Genomic DNA, 16,997 nt, shown 5'->3' with positions numbered 1-16,997 from the left:
ATCAGAGGCAGAAGGCTGGAGGGGGGTGTATAAATCAATAATCAATGAGGCCATATGACTGACCTCGGGTCGCTTCCTTTGTAATAACCACTGGGCCTCTGCAGCTGAGCCCATCAACTGGCTCCATCCAAACCTACAATTAGATAAGGCAGTGCCTAATGGCAGGTGCAGATTGACACAGAGACTTGAAGACACGGAAATACAATTTGATAGCGATACCAGTAGAGAAGAGGTCTGCATACAAAGCAGAGTCCACCTTCTCAGAGCGGGGCGGCTTGGCCCTGGCCGGAGTTCCACAAATATTTCAGTTTCTCCGGCCCGCTGCACATGTCTACCCACTCCATTATCAGTCTGTATGGTATGTAGTGCCTCTACTGGAAAGATGTGTGAATTACAACATTTAGATTGAATATTAAAGGAAATCACATTCACAATTTAAAAAATGGCCCAAATATCCATAGAAGATGAATTCCAATAATGTTAAGGTACAAGTACACATAGCAATGAGTATCTATAAGTAAATGAACAAAGTGTAAAGTGATTAGAACTGCAAATACTCATCAGTTACAATTTCACACTACAGGGTGCCAGTCATTGGCATGGCATCATTGTCTGTTAAGATGTCCGCTAGACCAGCTCAGTACCATTCAACAAACAGGAAACAAGTCCACCTTGGCCAAGGGGACACTCCTTATTGAGCCTGATGGCTCAGTGGAGAAACATCTTCACATGGCGCTCCTTGGAGCAACTCTGTGGTCTCAGTCTGTTACTGGAGGTGCTCCAATTTCAGGAGGCGAGACTCTTTGTCCAGGATAGTAAGCAGCTTGCAGAGTGACCGTCTGTTCCACCCCTTCCACTGACTCCTACGACTGAAGCCGCCCTTTTTTCATTTAGTTTCATCTTCAGCATCACCTTCACTAATGCCATTTCTGCAGCACACTATTGCATAGAAGGCAGCCCTGGCCACTGCAGCCCAACAGAAAACATCTAAGAGTGGCCTGAATACACTGAATGACCTCAACCTTCTTGGGAAATTGAGGTGACTCTGCCCTTCTTGTATACAGATGGCCTATGTCGGTGCCCCACTTAAGCCTGTTGAGGTATCTGTATGTCCTCGCCACCTCCACATCTTCACCATCTCTGAGAACCGGGGGCAGAGTGGGCTTGACCCTCCTGAAATCTGTGATTATCTCCTTTGTCTTACTGATCTTGAGCTGCAGGTGGTTTAAATTTACATCATTCAACAAAGTCCTTCATTAGTGCCCTGTATTTAGTCTTCTGCCCTCCACTGATGCTGTGCCATCGTTGATGACCTGAGTCAGCATTGTCTCTGAAGCCTGCGGTATATGGCGTACACTGAACAGTAGCCAGCCCTGTGGAACTCCAAAGCTTCTCATGACCATGTCTGATACACAGTTAGTTCTTAATCTATATAAACTGTGGTCTACTCATTAGGTAGTTCATTATCCAGGACACTGTGGTAGCATCAAACCCACACTGGCCAGAGCTTCTCCCCCAGCAGTTTGTGCTGCGTGGTGTTGAATGCACTTGAGAACTCAAAAATCGAGATCCTCACCCTGTTACGCTCATTTGTCCAGATGGCAGTAGTCTTCATTCAGTAGTAAGATGACAACATTGTCCACCTCTCTGTGGCCCTGATTGGCAAAGGGGCTCCAGTGTTGCTCTGTTCAGAGTTTGCAAGTGAGGCAATATTAGCTTTCATAGGGTGTGAGGCCAGAGCCACATATCGGATGGTCATTTAAGACTTTTGGCTGCACAATCTTGGGAACTGGGACCATAAAATCTGTTTTCCGTACTGCTGGAACCCTCTGTAGGATCCGATGGAGATATTGGAGATATCCTGGAAAACTACACACAGGTGCCTGGCACATTCTTTCAGCATCTTAGAGTTTAACGTCATAGGGTCTGGCGGCTTTGCCTTGCCTGAGTTTCCGTAGTTCATTCTTTAAGGGCATCATTGTGTAATAAGAGGAAGTAAGATCTGTAGTCTTGTGGCTTCTTGCGTCTTTCCTTAACCCCCTTGGCCCCTCTGAGTGCCCATGACTGTAACTGGCACTGGCATGGCGTGCTCAGCTTTTCAGTGCTCATGCTGGTCTGCTTTCCTTTCTTTTGATTCACACTATAAATTAAACTGAACCAGAGAGCTAGAAGTGCTAATTGACTCCTCGTGTATGATAATGGAGTTGCTCGGAGCTGTTATTGACAAGCCCTGTCCCTGCGGCTTTCCCTGCAGATTAACATGCCCAACGCTCCGTACTAAAATCCACAGGGGCTTACAGGAGCTTAATGCAGAGAGCTTTGGGAAAACCGTGAGCTGCACGCAACTGCTTACCCACTCCAAGTAACTGGCAGGGTTTGGGCACTGCCAGCCCTGGAACCTGAGCTACCCTTGGGAATGGTACAGGCAGTGAAAGGTGCTGTAGAAAATAGAGAGTGACTGATTAAGGTGCCACCTTGAATGCTGGCATCTGAATGGAGAGCAGACAACACTCACAATCAATTCATCTACCTTTTGTATGGCGTCTGTCTCTGCCTTTTAAATCAGTCTGTGTTCTTCATATCTGTCTGTCCCTGTTATTATGTAGCGCCTTTCAGAACTCTCTATGTGTTTATTGTGTGCCTGGTGGTCTACATGGTGGATTTATTTTCCTTGTGTATTGTGGTAAACACAAACACAGCCCTCAGTATAAAACCCCAGATTCAGGTGCCCAAACCTCAGGGTCTTCTCTTGCCTGGCATCTTCTGGTTTCTGTTCCCTGGTGGCCCAGTGAATTTGGCATTGGCATTAACTAGCTGTTCTTGAGCCTTTCTGAAGTGACACAGCAGGGCGATGCACCGAAACAGCCTGCTGCAGCAATCGCCAAGCAGCCCTGTGAACAGCAGAGTGACGTGTGCCAGGTCCATCAGTGGGCCCCAGCATGATGGTTTACATGGTAGGAGGTCACTCTGCTCACCTCAGACTGGTGGCTCAAGATTGCTCTGTTCAAGTCAAGTTAAAGAAGGCTGAGGAAGTTTCCGGATACTGAGAGGACATTAATGAGACCACAAGTCTGTCTGCCTGGACCCTCGGGTGGTCCCACACTCACCAGCCACATCTCCTTTATTGTACTGAAATGCTGCTACCTGGTGGCCTCTCTTAGCTGTGCAATCTGCTCATGAAGTGCAGTCTGCATGCTTCAGACTTTTGGTGACTTTGGTCACTTTGAAGGTTTATGTCCAGCGAGTGAGTGAGGCCAACAGAAAAAGAACTGCAAGCGAACAACAGAAACAGGTGGTCTAAATGTGATTCAGGAAGACTTGAGTGGTTACATCTTATTTGTGTCATCTGGGGGTCTGCAGCGGCTGCTCATTGGGTGAAGGGTCACAGGAATTTAAGGGTGTTCTTGTTCAAGTAGACCCCTTTCAGGGGGTCAGTGTTCGGACAGCACTCCTGATATGTGGTTTGACGGCATCAAGAATTTGGTCACTTCTTATTGAGGGAGCTCCTCATTGTGACTCATCACTAGAAGGCGTTCTTCACATTGGCACATTGACCACTCCGGGGTGACACCTCTGTTGACGGGCTCAGCCTCTCTTGTGGCTCAACGTCACACTTGCTCATCAAGAGCCCTTGCCAAACTTCTGCTTTTCCTTCCTGATCTGAAGGCAGTCAGAGGCGAGAGATGTCGTCTGCTTCGTCTGACCTGGAGGCTGAGCTGCTGTGTTCCATCTGCCTGGACGTGTACCACGAGCCGGTGCTGCTGGGCTGTGGGCACAACTTCTGTTACGAGTGCTTGAGCCGACTGTGGGACAGCCACACCAATGGGAAAAGCTTCTCCTGCCCAGAGTGCCGGGTCGAGTACCAGGAGCGGCCTGCCCCTCAGAAGAACCTGAAGCTGTCCAGTATCATCGAGCGCTACCGGGCTAACCGGACCCCACACCATTGCTCAGATGGCTGCCCACACCACGGCCAGCCCTGGAAATACTACAGCCGACAGAAGAGCTGCTGTCTGTGTGAGTCGTGCTTGATGGAGGGAGGCCATAAAGCGGGTCCTGGCCTGCAGCCCCTAGATGAGGCCCTGGCGAGAAGGAAAGCCGCCCTGCAGGAAGAAACGGCCAGGCTGAGACGGTCGCAGGTGGCACTGAGCAGCTCGCTGGGCTGGCTGCAGGAAGCACAGGCCAAGCTGCGGGCGGACAGGAGCCGACTGCGGGAGCAAGTGCTGGGGCTCTTCGCTGACATCAGGAACTTGGTGGCAGAAGAAGAGAAGAGTGTGCTGGCTGCCATTGACAGAGAGGAGCGTCTGGAGGCAGCCAGGCTGGAGGAGCGCGTGCAGGACCTGGAGGGGAAGCAGTGGGCTGTGACCAAAGCCCTGCAGAAAGCGGTCTCGGCCGCCACTCTCACGCTTGATGAGGATGCGCCCACTGTCATGGGGACACTCCAGACAGCTTTGGAGCAGCTCTTGGCGGCCAATGTGCGTGTTAACCCCTGCACGGTGCACCGGAGGGAACTGGACAGGGGTACCATCAGCCAGACGGGCAAGGAGGTGGCCAGTTTTATGAGACGTGTGGGCCAGAGCATCACCAGCTGCAGCAGCACCGGGCACAAGCAGCACATCTTGGTGCAGATGGTACCAGCATCCCCGACTTTGGACCGAAACCCTAGAGCAGAACCGAATCACCTCCAGCCAGCCCAGCTCACCCTGGATGTTAATACTGCCCACCGCAATCTCCTCCTGTCCAGGGACTTGCAGGCCGCTGAGTGGACAGAAAAGTGCCAGCCTTACCCGCCGCGCCCGGAGCGCTTCAAACTACAGCCACAGGTACTGTGCACCCAGGGATTCACCACAGGCAGCCACTTCTGGGATGTGGAGCTGACGGGCACCAAGAGATGGGAGGTGGGTGCCACCTGTAAGGGGCCTGGCAACACATGGGTGGACTCATGCATATCCTGGGTGCTGCGCTGGGATGGTCGGCAACTGCAGGCTTTCCAAGGCAGTACCCGCTACTCGTGCCAGGCCCAGAGTCAAGCCATGACAGCGCCCTTCAAGCTGAGGGTGCGTCTGGAATGTGAGCGCAAGACCATTTCCTTCTACGAAATTGGCAGCGAGGCTGGGCAGTGGGAGGGTGACGGGCAGGTGCTGCATGTGTTCAACATTAGACTGTGCGGCCCGGTCCACCCCGGCTTCTACTTGGACCATGCCAGCGTCAGACTTCTATGAAGCGAGGGGTTTCTTGAGATTCGCTACCAGTCAGAACCTGCTGCCAAGTTTCAGGGAGAACAGGCATCAGTGTGCCAAACATCTGTGCCCGCAGAAGACCGGCAGAAAGGATTCACATGTGGAAATGCCCTCCGGTGATGGGTGCTTGGACAAGATTCAGTAGCTGTGCAGCTGCCCCGTGTGTCGGCCATGCCTCCCATCATTCCTAGAGAACAGGATGCATATCAAAGTGGTCAGCCGTGTCATGTGACACCTTAAGTATTGATGCTACACAGAAATTAATGGATCATAGGTCATAGTTCACCCACAAGACTGGGGCAGCCTTAACCGACCTCCTGATGCCACAGTGCTACAGTGAAATCTGCAGTACATGCTGTGGTCACTAGGGGCAGCACTGGACAAAGACTACAACCCTGCCACCAGACCTAGTAGATTAGAGTGGCCACACGGGGATACTCGGTGAGCTCACAGACTGAACTTTGGAGGTGAAGAGAGGCCAGCATGAAAGTCACTGGGTGAGTGGAGTCACCCTCCTGAGCCTGCGAGAGGTGGCCAGGACCAGTTGATGGGGAGGTGGGCCACTGGCCTGTCTGGTAAGCACCTTTGGTTGGTCTCCACTGGCTGGGAATTCCTCAGGAAGAGCTGAAATCTGGAGCTGGGAACAGGGAAGTCTAGGCTGAACCTGCATGGCCCGCTTCCACTCTGACCCTCACAAGGAGAAGCAGATTGAGAAGATGAGATGAGATGGTCATAAATAAAATATCCCCAAGTGTATGTGACTTGTCATCTCCTGGGGGGTAAATATACACGTCTGGATTCACATACCATTTAAAAAGAATTCCAAATGATACTGGGGGCTTCGCACCCCCAGTCGCAGGTGCCAGTGACTGGAATATGCCACCAGAAAGCTGAATGTGCCAGCCTGACACTCATGTTAAACAGACTGCCATATTAGAAGTGTCTCATATAATCAGCCAAGAATGCTATCAGTGCCCAAGGGGTAGCATCTTAAATATTTAGCCAGGGTGCCATCACACTCCAAGTGCTAATATTTCATTAAACACTTTGCCATCATTCCGTTCCTGTCATCTTATAAACAGAATATGGTGCAGTTGGTATGTTTAGTCAAAAGGGAATGGAATCTCGTAAGAATGCCACTCTGCAGAATATGGTGCCAGTCTGCCAGCTGTGCCATAGCTTTGACTTCTGTGCTTAGCAAGTTGTTTGCTTGGCTGAACGCCGTGACCACAATGGGGCTCGTTTGTGTGTGTGTGTCCCGTTAAGCCCACCACAGTGCCCTTTACTGGACTGTCAGTGTTAAAGTCTGATATGTGCATGCCACACAACAAGATCCCAGCTGTGCCATAACAGTAGTGTCAACATGTAGCAGGCCAGGGCCACGTGTAGAAAGATTCTGAAATGTGTTGCATCTGTTTATTATTGAGTGCCTTTCACCTAACTATGGATCTGTTATATAGTGTCTTTAAAGTCTGCCTAGCTTGGATACAAAGACTTCAAAATCAACACATCTGTCATTTTGTGACTTCCAAAAGTATCCGTCTGTTTTATAAGGTTCCTTAATGTATATATTATATAGTGCCATTCATACCTGTCCATGTGTTTTATAAGGTCCCAGTCTGTCAGTGAAATATAGCAATATAGTTCTATATAGTGCCTTTAAATGCTCTGTATTGTGTCTAGCTGTTTATTTGTTGTATAGCGCCTTTCCTATTGATCAGGCTGTTATGCAGTGCCTTTAAAAATTTGATGGTATCAGTTTAGATTAGCTGTCCCTAATACGCTGTACTTGCTATGTAATTACCTGTGTAATTAGACACTAATTAGGTGTTATTACCTTGTAATTACTGTGTAATAAGGGGTAATGCTATAATTAAGTACTCAATTGTAATTGTTTTTACACAAATCTGTATATATGCCTTTAAAATGAAGCTACCTTTTATTTATTGCCCCCATTGTGTTATGTCATTTTAATGTATTTCCTTGTTCCTAATTTGTTGCGCCTTTCCCATATATTACCTATTGTACAGTATAGTTCCATTCACCTATCAGGTGACCTGTTATTATATAGTACCTTTAAAGTCTTGCAAGCTTTTACATAGCGTCTTTAAAATCTGTTTATCTACTGAATAGTTCCAGTCCTCGATCTATCAATCAGTCGCTAGCAAACTATTGTATAGTGCCTTTCACCTGTCTGTCTAGCTATTGTGTAGTGCTGATTATTTTATGGTGCTTTTCCTCTGTGAGTATTTCTCTATCTTTTACATATTTCCTTTCCTACTTATTTATATTTTATATAGTGCCTTTCTATCCACCTATCAATCTATTCAATATCTGTGTACGTTCAGAGGGTGGTGGGAACATCCAGCAATAAAAGGCTGTAGGCTTCAAAACAAAATGAACAACATGGAGGTTGAGCTCTTTTTTCACTCTGCTGGTCTGAAGGCAAAAAAAAGAGAAGAAGAAGAGTGAGAGGCAGAAACCGAAGACGCACACACACACACACACACACACACACACACACACACACTAGCACCAAGTAACCACAGACGGGGTGAGAAGTCAGGCAGCCCAGCTCAGCAGGTGGGAGTGACATGGCGGTGTCACTTGTCTTCCCACCAAAAGATCAGCCTCAGTTAGTGAAATGAGTGAGCACAGCATCACAAAACATGGACATCTGTGGACGTGGCATTGGCTCCTCCAGCTAGTGCAGGCCAACTGGCCCGTGAAGGACAATCCGTTAGAAGATGGCAACTTCAGGTTATTAACAGCCACCCGATGTGACGCCGACTGTCTTCTGCCTAAATGACCCATTTAGTATCAGCTGAGCTGCACCTGTAACTAAACACCCCTGGACGAGACCCTGCAAATGCAAAGCTGCCAGTGCTTCCTTCCATTATTGGTTTCACAAGTTCACACTGGGTGGTTAGAGGCAGACCCTAACTAGGAGGTCTCTGGCACGGCTTCAAGTGGACTGTTTACTGTGATGTGCTCTTCTAAGCCGTGGAATCCTCCAGAAGCAGCGGATCAAATGTAAATCAGCCCAGTTGATGACCAGCTGGAGCCATCGAGTCCTCCCTGAGAGGCGATTGGCTTCAGAATGTGGGAATATCGACAAATTAGCTGACATTTGTAGAAATTGCTGTTCACTTGAGAATGTGTCTTATATTGTTTAAATAAAAGTGGAACAAGCTTGATTTCATTGCTTTGGATTTCGAGAGCGTCAGTCATCAAGATTGTCAGAGATGGCTGGTGGCTTTCTCTGTCCGCTAACTCTGCTCACTTGAGTAATCCTTCCTGTCCCCTGAACGCTGTTGAAACTTTGATTTGTGTGAAAAATAAGGAAGCCTGTCAACATTCAGCAAGGAAGAAAAGAAGACCTGAAAGTTTCACTTTCTCTGCCATTGGGTTAATTGGGTTTCGTGCTATACATGCTATGGTCCTTAGAGGGCGCTCAAGTACATCCTTCCTCAATGCACTTCTCCTCCATTGAGGATCCTCAGGTTCGGTCTTGGAGGGCGGCAGTGGCTGCGGGTTTTTGTACCAACACAGTGGCTTAGTTAGAAGCCAGTTATTACCAGTAACAGAATTTATTTAATGGGATGGCGAGTTAGAGTTTTTATTCTGATGAGATCATCTGAAAGATTTGTAGTCTGAAATGGACTATTATGGATTATATTATCCAGTGTATAGAATACTCATTGATAGATACTGTAGATGTGAAATAGGTTTATAGGGTCACTGGCTGTACTCCCTAAGGTGGGGTGTAATGAAGTTAGACCTCAGCTTAACGTTTACCGTGCACCACCTGTTGGACTGTATCATGCAATGCATGTGGTAACAAAATCCATTGCATTTATTGTTCCAACAGATGACGTGTCACAATCATTTGAAGTGATGAAAAGTATTGTGATGCACCATCTGTTGGAATGATGGGCCATCTTCTGGAATGACAGAGACATAGCAGCCAGTCAGACACACCGACATGTCCTTTTTATTAAGGTGCTTTATTGTCCAGTGTACCAAATACAGAGAGATTCTCTGTGATGCTTAGATATAAAAGGTGTTATTTAATAGAGCAAGCAAGAGAGACAGATTTGTGTGAAAGGTACTCTAAAAGAGGGTTATAGGGTCATAATTGTCACGAGCACAGAGAACGCAGACATGCACTTGCCTGAATTTTGTATCAATCTGTCTCTTTTAGTGGTGGCAGAGTGATGATGCGTTGCCATATTGATTAGCTTATGTAAGTAAGAATTTCACTGTACTCTGTAAGCCAGACAATACTTCTTTTTTTCTTCTTCTTCTTCTTTTGGCTTCTTCCGTTAGGGGTCGCCACAGCGAATCATCTTCTTCCATACCTTAATGTCCACTGCATCTTGTTCTGTAACCCCCATCACCTGCATGTCCTCTCTCACCACGTCCATAAATCTTCGCTTAGGCCTTCCTCTTCTCGTCTTGCCTGGCAGCTCTATCCTTAGCATCCTTCTCCCAATATACCCAGCATCTCTCCTCTGCACATGTCCAAGCCAACACAATCTCGCCTCTCTGACTTTGTCTCCCAACCGTCCAACTTGAGCTGACCCTCTAATGTCCTCATTTCTAATCCTGTCCATCCTCATCACACCCACTCTGCTACCTCCAGCTCTGTCTCCTGTGCCACTGTCTCCAACCCATATAACATAGCTGGTCTCACTATCGTCTTGTAGACCTTCCCTTTCACTCTTGCTGATACCTGTCTGTCACAAATCACTCCTGACACTCTTCTCCACCCATTCCACCCTGCCAGCACTCTCTTCTTCACTTCTCTTCTACACTCCCCATTACTCTGTACTGTTGATGCCAAGTATTTAAACTCCTCCACCTTTGTCAACTCTACTCCCCTCATCCTCACCATTCCACTGACCTCCCTCTCATTCACACACATGTATTCTGTCGTGGTGGTCCTACTGACCTTCATTTCTCTCTTCTCATATCTCCACCTCTCCAGGGTCTCCTCAACCCGCTCCCTACTATCGGTACAGATCACAATGTCATCAGCAAACCTCATAGTCCACGGGGACTCCTGTCTAATCTCGTCTGTCAACCTGTTCATCACCATTGCAAATAAGAAAGGGCTCAGAGCCGATCCCTGATGTAATCCCACTTCCGTCACTCTTACCACAGACCTCACCACAGTCACACTTCCGTCGTACATATCCTGTACAACTCTTACGTACTTCTCTGCCACTCCCGACTTCCTCATACAATACCACAGCTCCCCTCAGTCACCCTGTCATCTGCTTTCTGCAGGTCCACAAAGACGCAATGCAACTCCTTCTGGCCTTCTCTAAACTTCTCCATCAACATCCTCAGAGCAAACATCACATCTGTGGTGCTCTTTCTTGGCATGAAACCATCCTGCTGCTCACTAATCATCACCTCACTTCTTAACTGAGCTTCCACTACTCTTTCCTATAACTTCATGCTGTGGCTCATCAGTTTTATCCCCCTGTAGTTACTGCAGTCCTGCACATCCCCCTTATTCTTAAATATCGGCCCACCAGTCCACTTCTTCTCCACTCCTCATCATCCTCTCACTTTCCAAGATTCCATTAAACAATCTGGTTAAAAACTCCACTGCCATCTCTCCTAAACACCTCCATGCTTCCATAGGTATGTCATCTGTACCAACAGCCTTTCCATTCTTCGTCCTCTTCATCGCTGTCCTTACTTCCTCCTTGCTAATCCATTGCACTTCCTGATTCACTATCTCCACATCATCCAACCTCTTCTCTCTCTCGTTCTCTTCATTCATCAGCCTCTCAAAGTACTCTTTCCATCTGCTCAACACACACTCCTCGCTTGTGAGTACGTTTCCATCTTTATCCTTTATCACCCTAACCTGCTACACATCTTTCCCAGCTCGGCCCCCCTCTGTAGCCCACCGGTCCTTTTCTCCCTCCTTAGTGTCCAACCATTTCATACAACTCATCATACGCCTTTTCTTTAGCCTTCACCACCTCTCTCTTCACCTTGCGCCTTATCTCCTTGTACTCTTGTCTACTTTCTGCATCTCTCTGACTATCCCACTTCTTCTTTGCCATCCTCTTCCTCTGTATACTCTCCTGTATTTCCTCATTCCACCACCAGGTTTCCTTTTCCTCCTTCCTCTGTCCAGATGTCACGCCAAGCACCCTTCTTGCTGTCCCCCTTACTACATCTGCTGTAGTTGCCCAGCTGTCTGGTGACTCTTCACTGCCACCCAGTGCCTGTCTCACCTCCTCCCTAAACTCAACCTTGCAGTCTTCCTTTTCCAACTTCCACCGTTTGATTGGCTCTGCCCTCACTCTGTTCCTCTTCTTGATCTCCAACGTCATCCTACAGACCACCATCCTATGCTGCTTAACTACACTTTCCCCTGCCACCACTTTGCAGTCTTTAATCTCCTTCAGATTGACTCTTCTGCATAGGATGTCATCTACCTGTGTGTATCTTCCTCCACTCTTGTACGTCACCCTATGTTCCTCCTTCTTCTTAAAATACGTATTCACCACAGCCATGTCCATCCTTTTGGCAAAATCCACTATCCTCTGACCTTCTTCATTCCTCTCCTTGACACCATACCTACCCATCACCTCCTTGTCTCCACTGTTCCCTTCACCCACATGCCAATTGAAATCTGCTCCAATCACCACTTTCTGTCCTTTGGGTACACTGCCCATCACTTCATCCAACTCACTCCAAAAATCTTCTTTCTCATCCATTGCACACCCAACTTGCGGTGCTTATGCACTAACAACATTCATCATCACACCTCCAATTTCCATCTTCATAATCCTCACTCTATCTGACACTCTTTTAACTTCCAAAACACTCTTGACATGCTGTTCCTTCAGAATAACTCCTACTCCATTTCTTCTGCTATCCACACCATAAAAGAACAATTTGATCCCCCCCGATCCACCTGGCCTTACTCTCCTTCCATTAAATCTCTTGCACGCACAATATATCAGCCTTCCTTCTCTCCATCATATCGGCTAACTCTCTCCCCTTACCAGTCATACGGCCAACATTCAAACTTCCTACCATCAGTTCCACTCTCTTTACCTTCCTCCTCTCTTCCTGTCACGTCTCCCTCCTCCTCCTCCTTCTTCTTCGGCCAACAGTAGCCCAATTTCTGCCAGCACCCTGTTGGCTAACAGTACTGGAGGTGATCGTTGTTAACCCGGGGCTCGACCGATCTGGTATGGAAATTTGTATTGTTGTCCGCATATTGATTTGGCAAAGTTTTACACCGGATGCCCTTCCTGACATAACCCTTCCCATTTATCCGGGCTTGGGACCGGCACGAAGAAACACACTGGTTTGTGCATCCCCTATGGCTGGGTTGTAAGCCAGACAATACTGACTCTCTCAAACCATTTTAAAGAGCCTTTCACGACTCTCTGTGTCTAAATAATATAACACCTTTTACATCTCTACATCGCCAGTCAAAGCCCCGGAGTATGGCGACATGTTGCATGTTAATTAACACGTGCAATTAAGAATTTCACTGTACGCTGCAAATGGGGCAACATTGACCCAATAAAGCTGTTTAGTGCCTTTCACTTCTGTCTATCTCTGTATTATTTCGCACCTTTATACCACTAATCATGGCACCAGATTGGCGGTGTGTTGCATGGTAATTCGCCCTGCACGTGTGAGTTCCGCCGTATTTTCTGCATCCGTGACGAGGAGGATTAACCGGTCTGAGAATGTGCTTCCGTTGCGCTATTCATAGTTTGATCGTCAGAGGGCGCTGTATGCTTTCTTCCTCAAAGTGTCAATACTTGATGCAATTTTATGTATGTATGTGCAGTATTTGCTTCTTTAGTAATGAAGGCATTGCTGACTGTTATTGCTACAGACTTCAAGAGTATATTTATATTATTCCAAAACGCACTCCTATAATGAAGCCAAATGTCAATGTGCATGGGATGTAATCGTAAATTGTTAACAAAGGTGGGTAGTTTGTATGAGCGGAAGAGCAGCTCGTCCCTTTAAAACAGCTGCGGTATTCATCGATTTGCCAGACCTGCTTACTCCAAGGCGGGGGCGCGGGAGGCCGGAGCTCATCACGAAGCTTCGCATGCAGGAACCGATGGATGGAGCGCCACCCGCAAAAATTCGGAGTTGAGGGCCGAAAACCACCAGAAGTGTATACGGCGCTAGGATCTGAACATCGACCTGGTGCTGTTTTGGAGAAACTGGCCGACAGGATGGGTGATCTCCTTTGGGACGAATTGCCTGTTCTTGTTGAAACGTGTTCTGTAATTTGAATCCTTTATGCGTGGGACTGTCAGACACATTACTCCGCTTATCTGGCTTTAAGCAGTTAGAGTACATCAGGAACTAACCGGAATCACACACACGTTCAATTCAGCGGCCGCAGAAGCCGGACAGCACACTCACTGCCCAGTTCAGATCCCGGAAGGTGCCTTTTCCTAATGTACACACGCGCGTGTTCTTTTATTTCCAAGTCAAGTGTGTGACTTAAACGCACCCTTCCAGTATAATCAATAACTCGTATGGCATCTTCTCTAAAACAGCGACTTCATTATAAGATTATTTGTGTGATTAAAAAAATTACCGAAACGTTGTCCTGTACAAAGACCGCAAGCAACGAAATATTCTTTCTTTTTTTGATTACTTAGATAATTTTCATAAAACTTTTAATTGCTATCACATATGTTAGTGTTTTAAATTATTTATAATTATTACGTTTGGTATGAAACATCCTTAATTTGAACCTTTTTTTAATTAGGCTATACGTGATTTTAGTAAACTTTTTATTCTATTGTTTTGTTTTGAATTACGCTATATTATTATTTAAAAAAAAAAAAAAACTTCTCATACAGTAGACACCCCAATTTTTAAGGATTGTGAAAGTCGCTTCTGGGATTTAGGGGTCCCGAAGTTTAAGCCTCATTATTTTCATATTAGCCCCGCCCCTTGTCAAGACGAGCTGGACTGTATTGTCATCTGTGGGGGTTTTCTCGTATTGGTGGGTCGGGGAGCGTGGAATCAAACGGAAAAAAACTGACGTGATTTCAAAGCGTTCTGAAGAAATTCTTACGAGCACTGAAGTGACAAGAAAGAGATCAATTTAAGGTAAAAACGACTCACCGATTGGAAAACTGGTTGGAACAAAAGCCTGCAGTCAAAAGGGGGTCCCAATACTGAACCTGAGACCACCCACTGTGCCAGTGTGAGAATCGTGAAATCCCAAATGTGCTTCTTTTCCACTGCAAGTCATAAGCACTTTGGAGAAGTGTGAGGTTTGATACCCACTCAACTAACACCTGAATCCATCTGCTGCATGGGGTCTGGACCTGAATGCGACACTTCATTTGAAGACTTCACTAAATGGCTCTGGTATTCAAAACGTTTCTATATTAATACGATTTTTGTTTGTTTGTTTAAACGGAAACAAACCGTTTTTCATTAAAACAAAAGAAATTGTGAAAGTGTTAATAACCAGCAGCGCTGACCCGAATCCATCGGTGGAGTCCTCTTCAAAAACCGATACGCAGCTCGTTGTTATCACACCTCGTCCTGATTTAATTTAGATTAATTTGTCATTAGCATATTTGGAATCTCTCACATAACCCCACGTCACTTTTAATCTATCAGCATTAAAAAAATCTTTATTTGTTTTCATTATAATCCATTTATCATTGGCGTTTTAATTTATTTCTCATGCAATATTCTTTTTCTTCCTCGTTATCATTTCTGTTTTATGACAGAGAATATTTCATCATCATTCGTCCAGCTCATTTCCTTATCATGGTGACTTCCATCATGCAGATCGCTGCCAACTCTTAGCACTGGCACGAACGGCGACCCGGCTCAGGCGCCAGGCCCCAGGCCCCTCCCCTCCGTTCGGGTGCCTTGCCGAAACCAAACGATGAGAGCCGAGTCTCACGTCACGTGATTCGCTCGTCTTCTCGACGATGCACGCGCCCCCATTGCGAGTTTGCGCCAACTGGCGTCCCGCCTTCTGCGCTGTAAGGAGGACCCGGGCGCGAATTGGTCGAGGCGGAGTGCGTCACAGCGGCAGGTGCAGCTGGGAGATGGTGTTCCTTCGTAAGTTAGCGGAGCGCAATTGGGAGTTTCCTGCGTACGTACTGTTGACGGGAGGTGTCAGGAGCAGCCGGCCAGGTGAGAGTTAATGCTGTGGGAAGGCTTGCGTGGAGGGAAGGTAGAGTTGTGCGAGCGCACCCAGTTTGACCGCTGCGACCCAGGATGAGCGGGGAAGGGCATCGGTCGGCCCGGCAGCAGCGGTCACCGGTGAGCCGGCTTTCCTTCTGTCGGGTGGCCAGGCGGTTAGTCAGATGCGTGTCTCCGAGTCGCTCGGGTTTCTACTGAGGACGTCGCCGGTGGCTTCGCGAATGAACACGACCTTCCGTTGGGTGGTTGGCTACCCGGGCGAATGAGGCGCTGATGACCGGAGGAGAGCATCCCAACCCCCTTGAGAGCGGTCGACTAGCCCTCCGAGGCTCCGGAGGACAGAATGCGCGTCTTTAAAGGTGCTGTGCTCCGTCCTAGTGAGGCAGGAAGTAGTTGGGCTTGTGTTCCAGTCATGTATCTGTTCACCGTGGGCTCAGACAGGGTCGTAGTCCCCGGCACAATAGTCTGTCCCAGTCCTTCATGCCGCATTCTGCTTTGTAGAAGATTTGTACGGATTTTAAACAGGAGAATGTTGCTGTTGCAGACAGAATCTTAGGGTCCAAATTGGTAAAAAGAGAAAAATGTGTGCAGAAAAGAAAGAACGCAAAAGAACACTGGCATCAGACTCGACTTTGAGTTGGAATCGTGGCCAGGTTTGTGTATCTCAGTTTGAGTAAAATTGATTAAGACGATGAATAAATGTGCACCGTCCACAGCAGAGTATACAAGTAATAATAATAATAATAATAATATTAAGAACGTAAATTCTGCACAGGATTAGTGCCCTTTCCACAACTGGTTCTACAGCCAGAATAGCCTGTGGCTCCCCGTAGCCCTTTGGACTGAGCCTGTTTAAGAATGCTGTTATGTTGGCCTTGCTGTATTGTAATTATGAGCACAGCACATAGCATTGCTGCCTCACCTGAACAGGGTGCCTTCTTTTTTTTTTTTGTGTGTGCTTTTTTTTCTGTTGGCTTCTTCCCATACTCTAAATACATAAGGTGCTCTCAGTTGTCAGTGGTATGAGTGTGCCATGTGGTAGACTGGCATCCCAATCTCTGGCTATTGCTGCTCGGCAAGTTTAAGATTTTACAGATGGATGTGCAGGTGATACAGAAGTGTGGCTGAACATCAATTCTAATATGAGCAGCTTGTTTGTGTTTCTGAGAACATGAGACATTTGAGAAAGTACCTGCTGTGACAATACCAGAGCTAGTTGTGCTCGCGTTGGAGTGCCATGCAGACGATATCTCAGCTACTAGCCCTTGTAGTAGTAATATCGGCCTATGTACAGAGTTCACTGAAATTCTTACTTACATGTCCAGCCAGCATGCAACACACCTCTGGTGCCATGACGGACAAGAAAACACAAGTATCTGCTTTCCTGATGTAAAGTATTATAACAACAACATTTATTTATGTAGAACATTTTCATACAAATGATGTAGCTCAAAGATATTGCCTTAGCATTTATCTGTCAATTGCAGCAAGTTAATTTTCCTCCAGGGTCAATAATGTGCTATCTGTTATTTAGCATCTTTCATATCTATTTATCTGTCTTACACAGGA

The 16,997-nt window shown here is 47.0% G+C and overlaps 2 protein-coding genes across 7 annotated transcripts in view; both read left to right on the top strand.

Annotated features, from left to right (window-relative positions):
- pnpla6 (patatin-like phospholipase domain containing 6) overlaps nt 1-16,997 on the top strand; it is an 85,917-nt gene that overhangs the window by 7,447 nt on the left and 61,473 nt on the right. For 3 of the 6 annotated variants that reach the window (XM_028822909.2, XM_028822910.2, XM_028822906.2), the window contains exon 1: nt 15,281-15,419. The exons of 1 other annotated variant lie outside the window; for it this stretch is intronic. The gene's annotated coding sequence lies outside the window, so the exon portion shown is untranslated. Of the gene's footprint in view, nt 1-15,280; nt 15,420-15,441; nt 15,549-15,764; nt 15,788-16,997 lie in introns of those variants that run through there. 2 more of the 6 variants (XM_028822907.2, XM_028822908.2) reach the window with 2 other exon arrangements.
- On the top strand, nt 3,623-7,017 carry LOC114667460 (E3 ubiquitin-protein ligase TRIM11-like). The gene has a single exon (XM_028822768.2). It carries the CDS (start codon nt 3,684-3,686, stop codon nt 5,217-5,219), a length of 1,536 nt encoding a protein of 511 aa, XP_028678601.1. The 5' UTR covers nt 3,623-3,683; the 3' UTR covers nt 5,220-7,017.

Source organism: Erpetoichthys calabaricus, chromosome 17, assembly GCF_900747795.2.
Source record: "Erpetoichthys calabaricus chromosome 17, fErpCal1.3, whole genome shotgun sequence".
Lineage (NCBI taxonomy): Eukaryota > Metazoa > Chordata > Cladistia > Polypteriformes > Polypteridae > Erpetoichthys > Erpetoichthys calabaricus.
The sequence above is the reverse complement of the archived record's forward strand: the minus strand, read 5'-3'. Positions and strand labels throughout refer to the sequence as shown.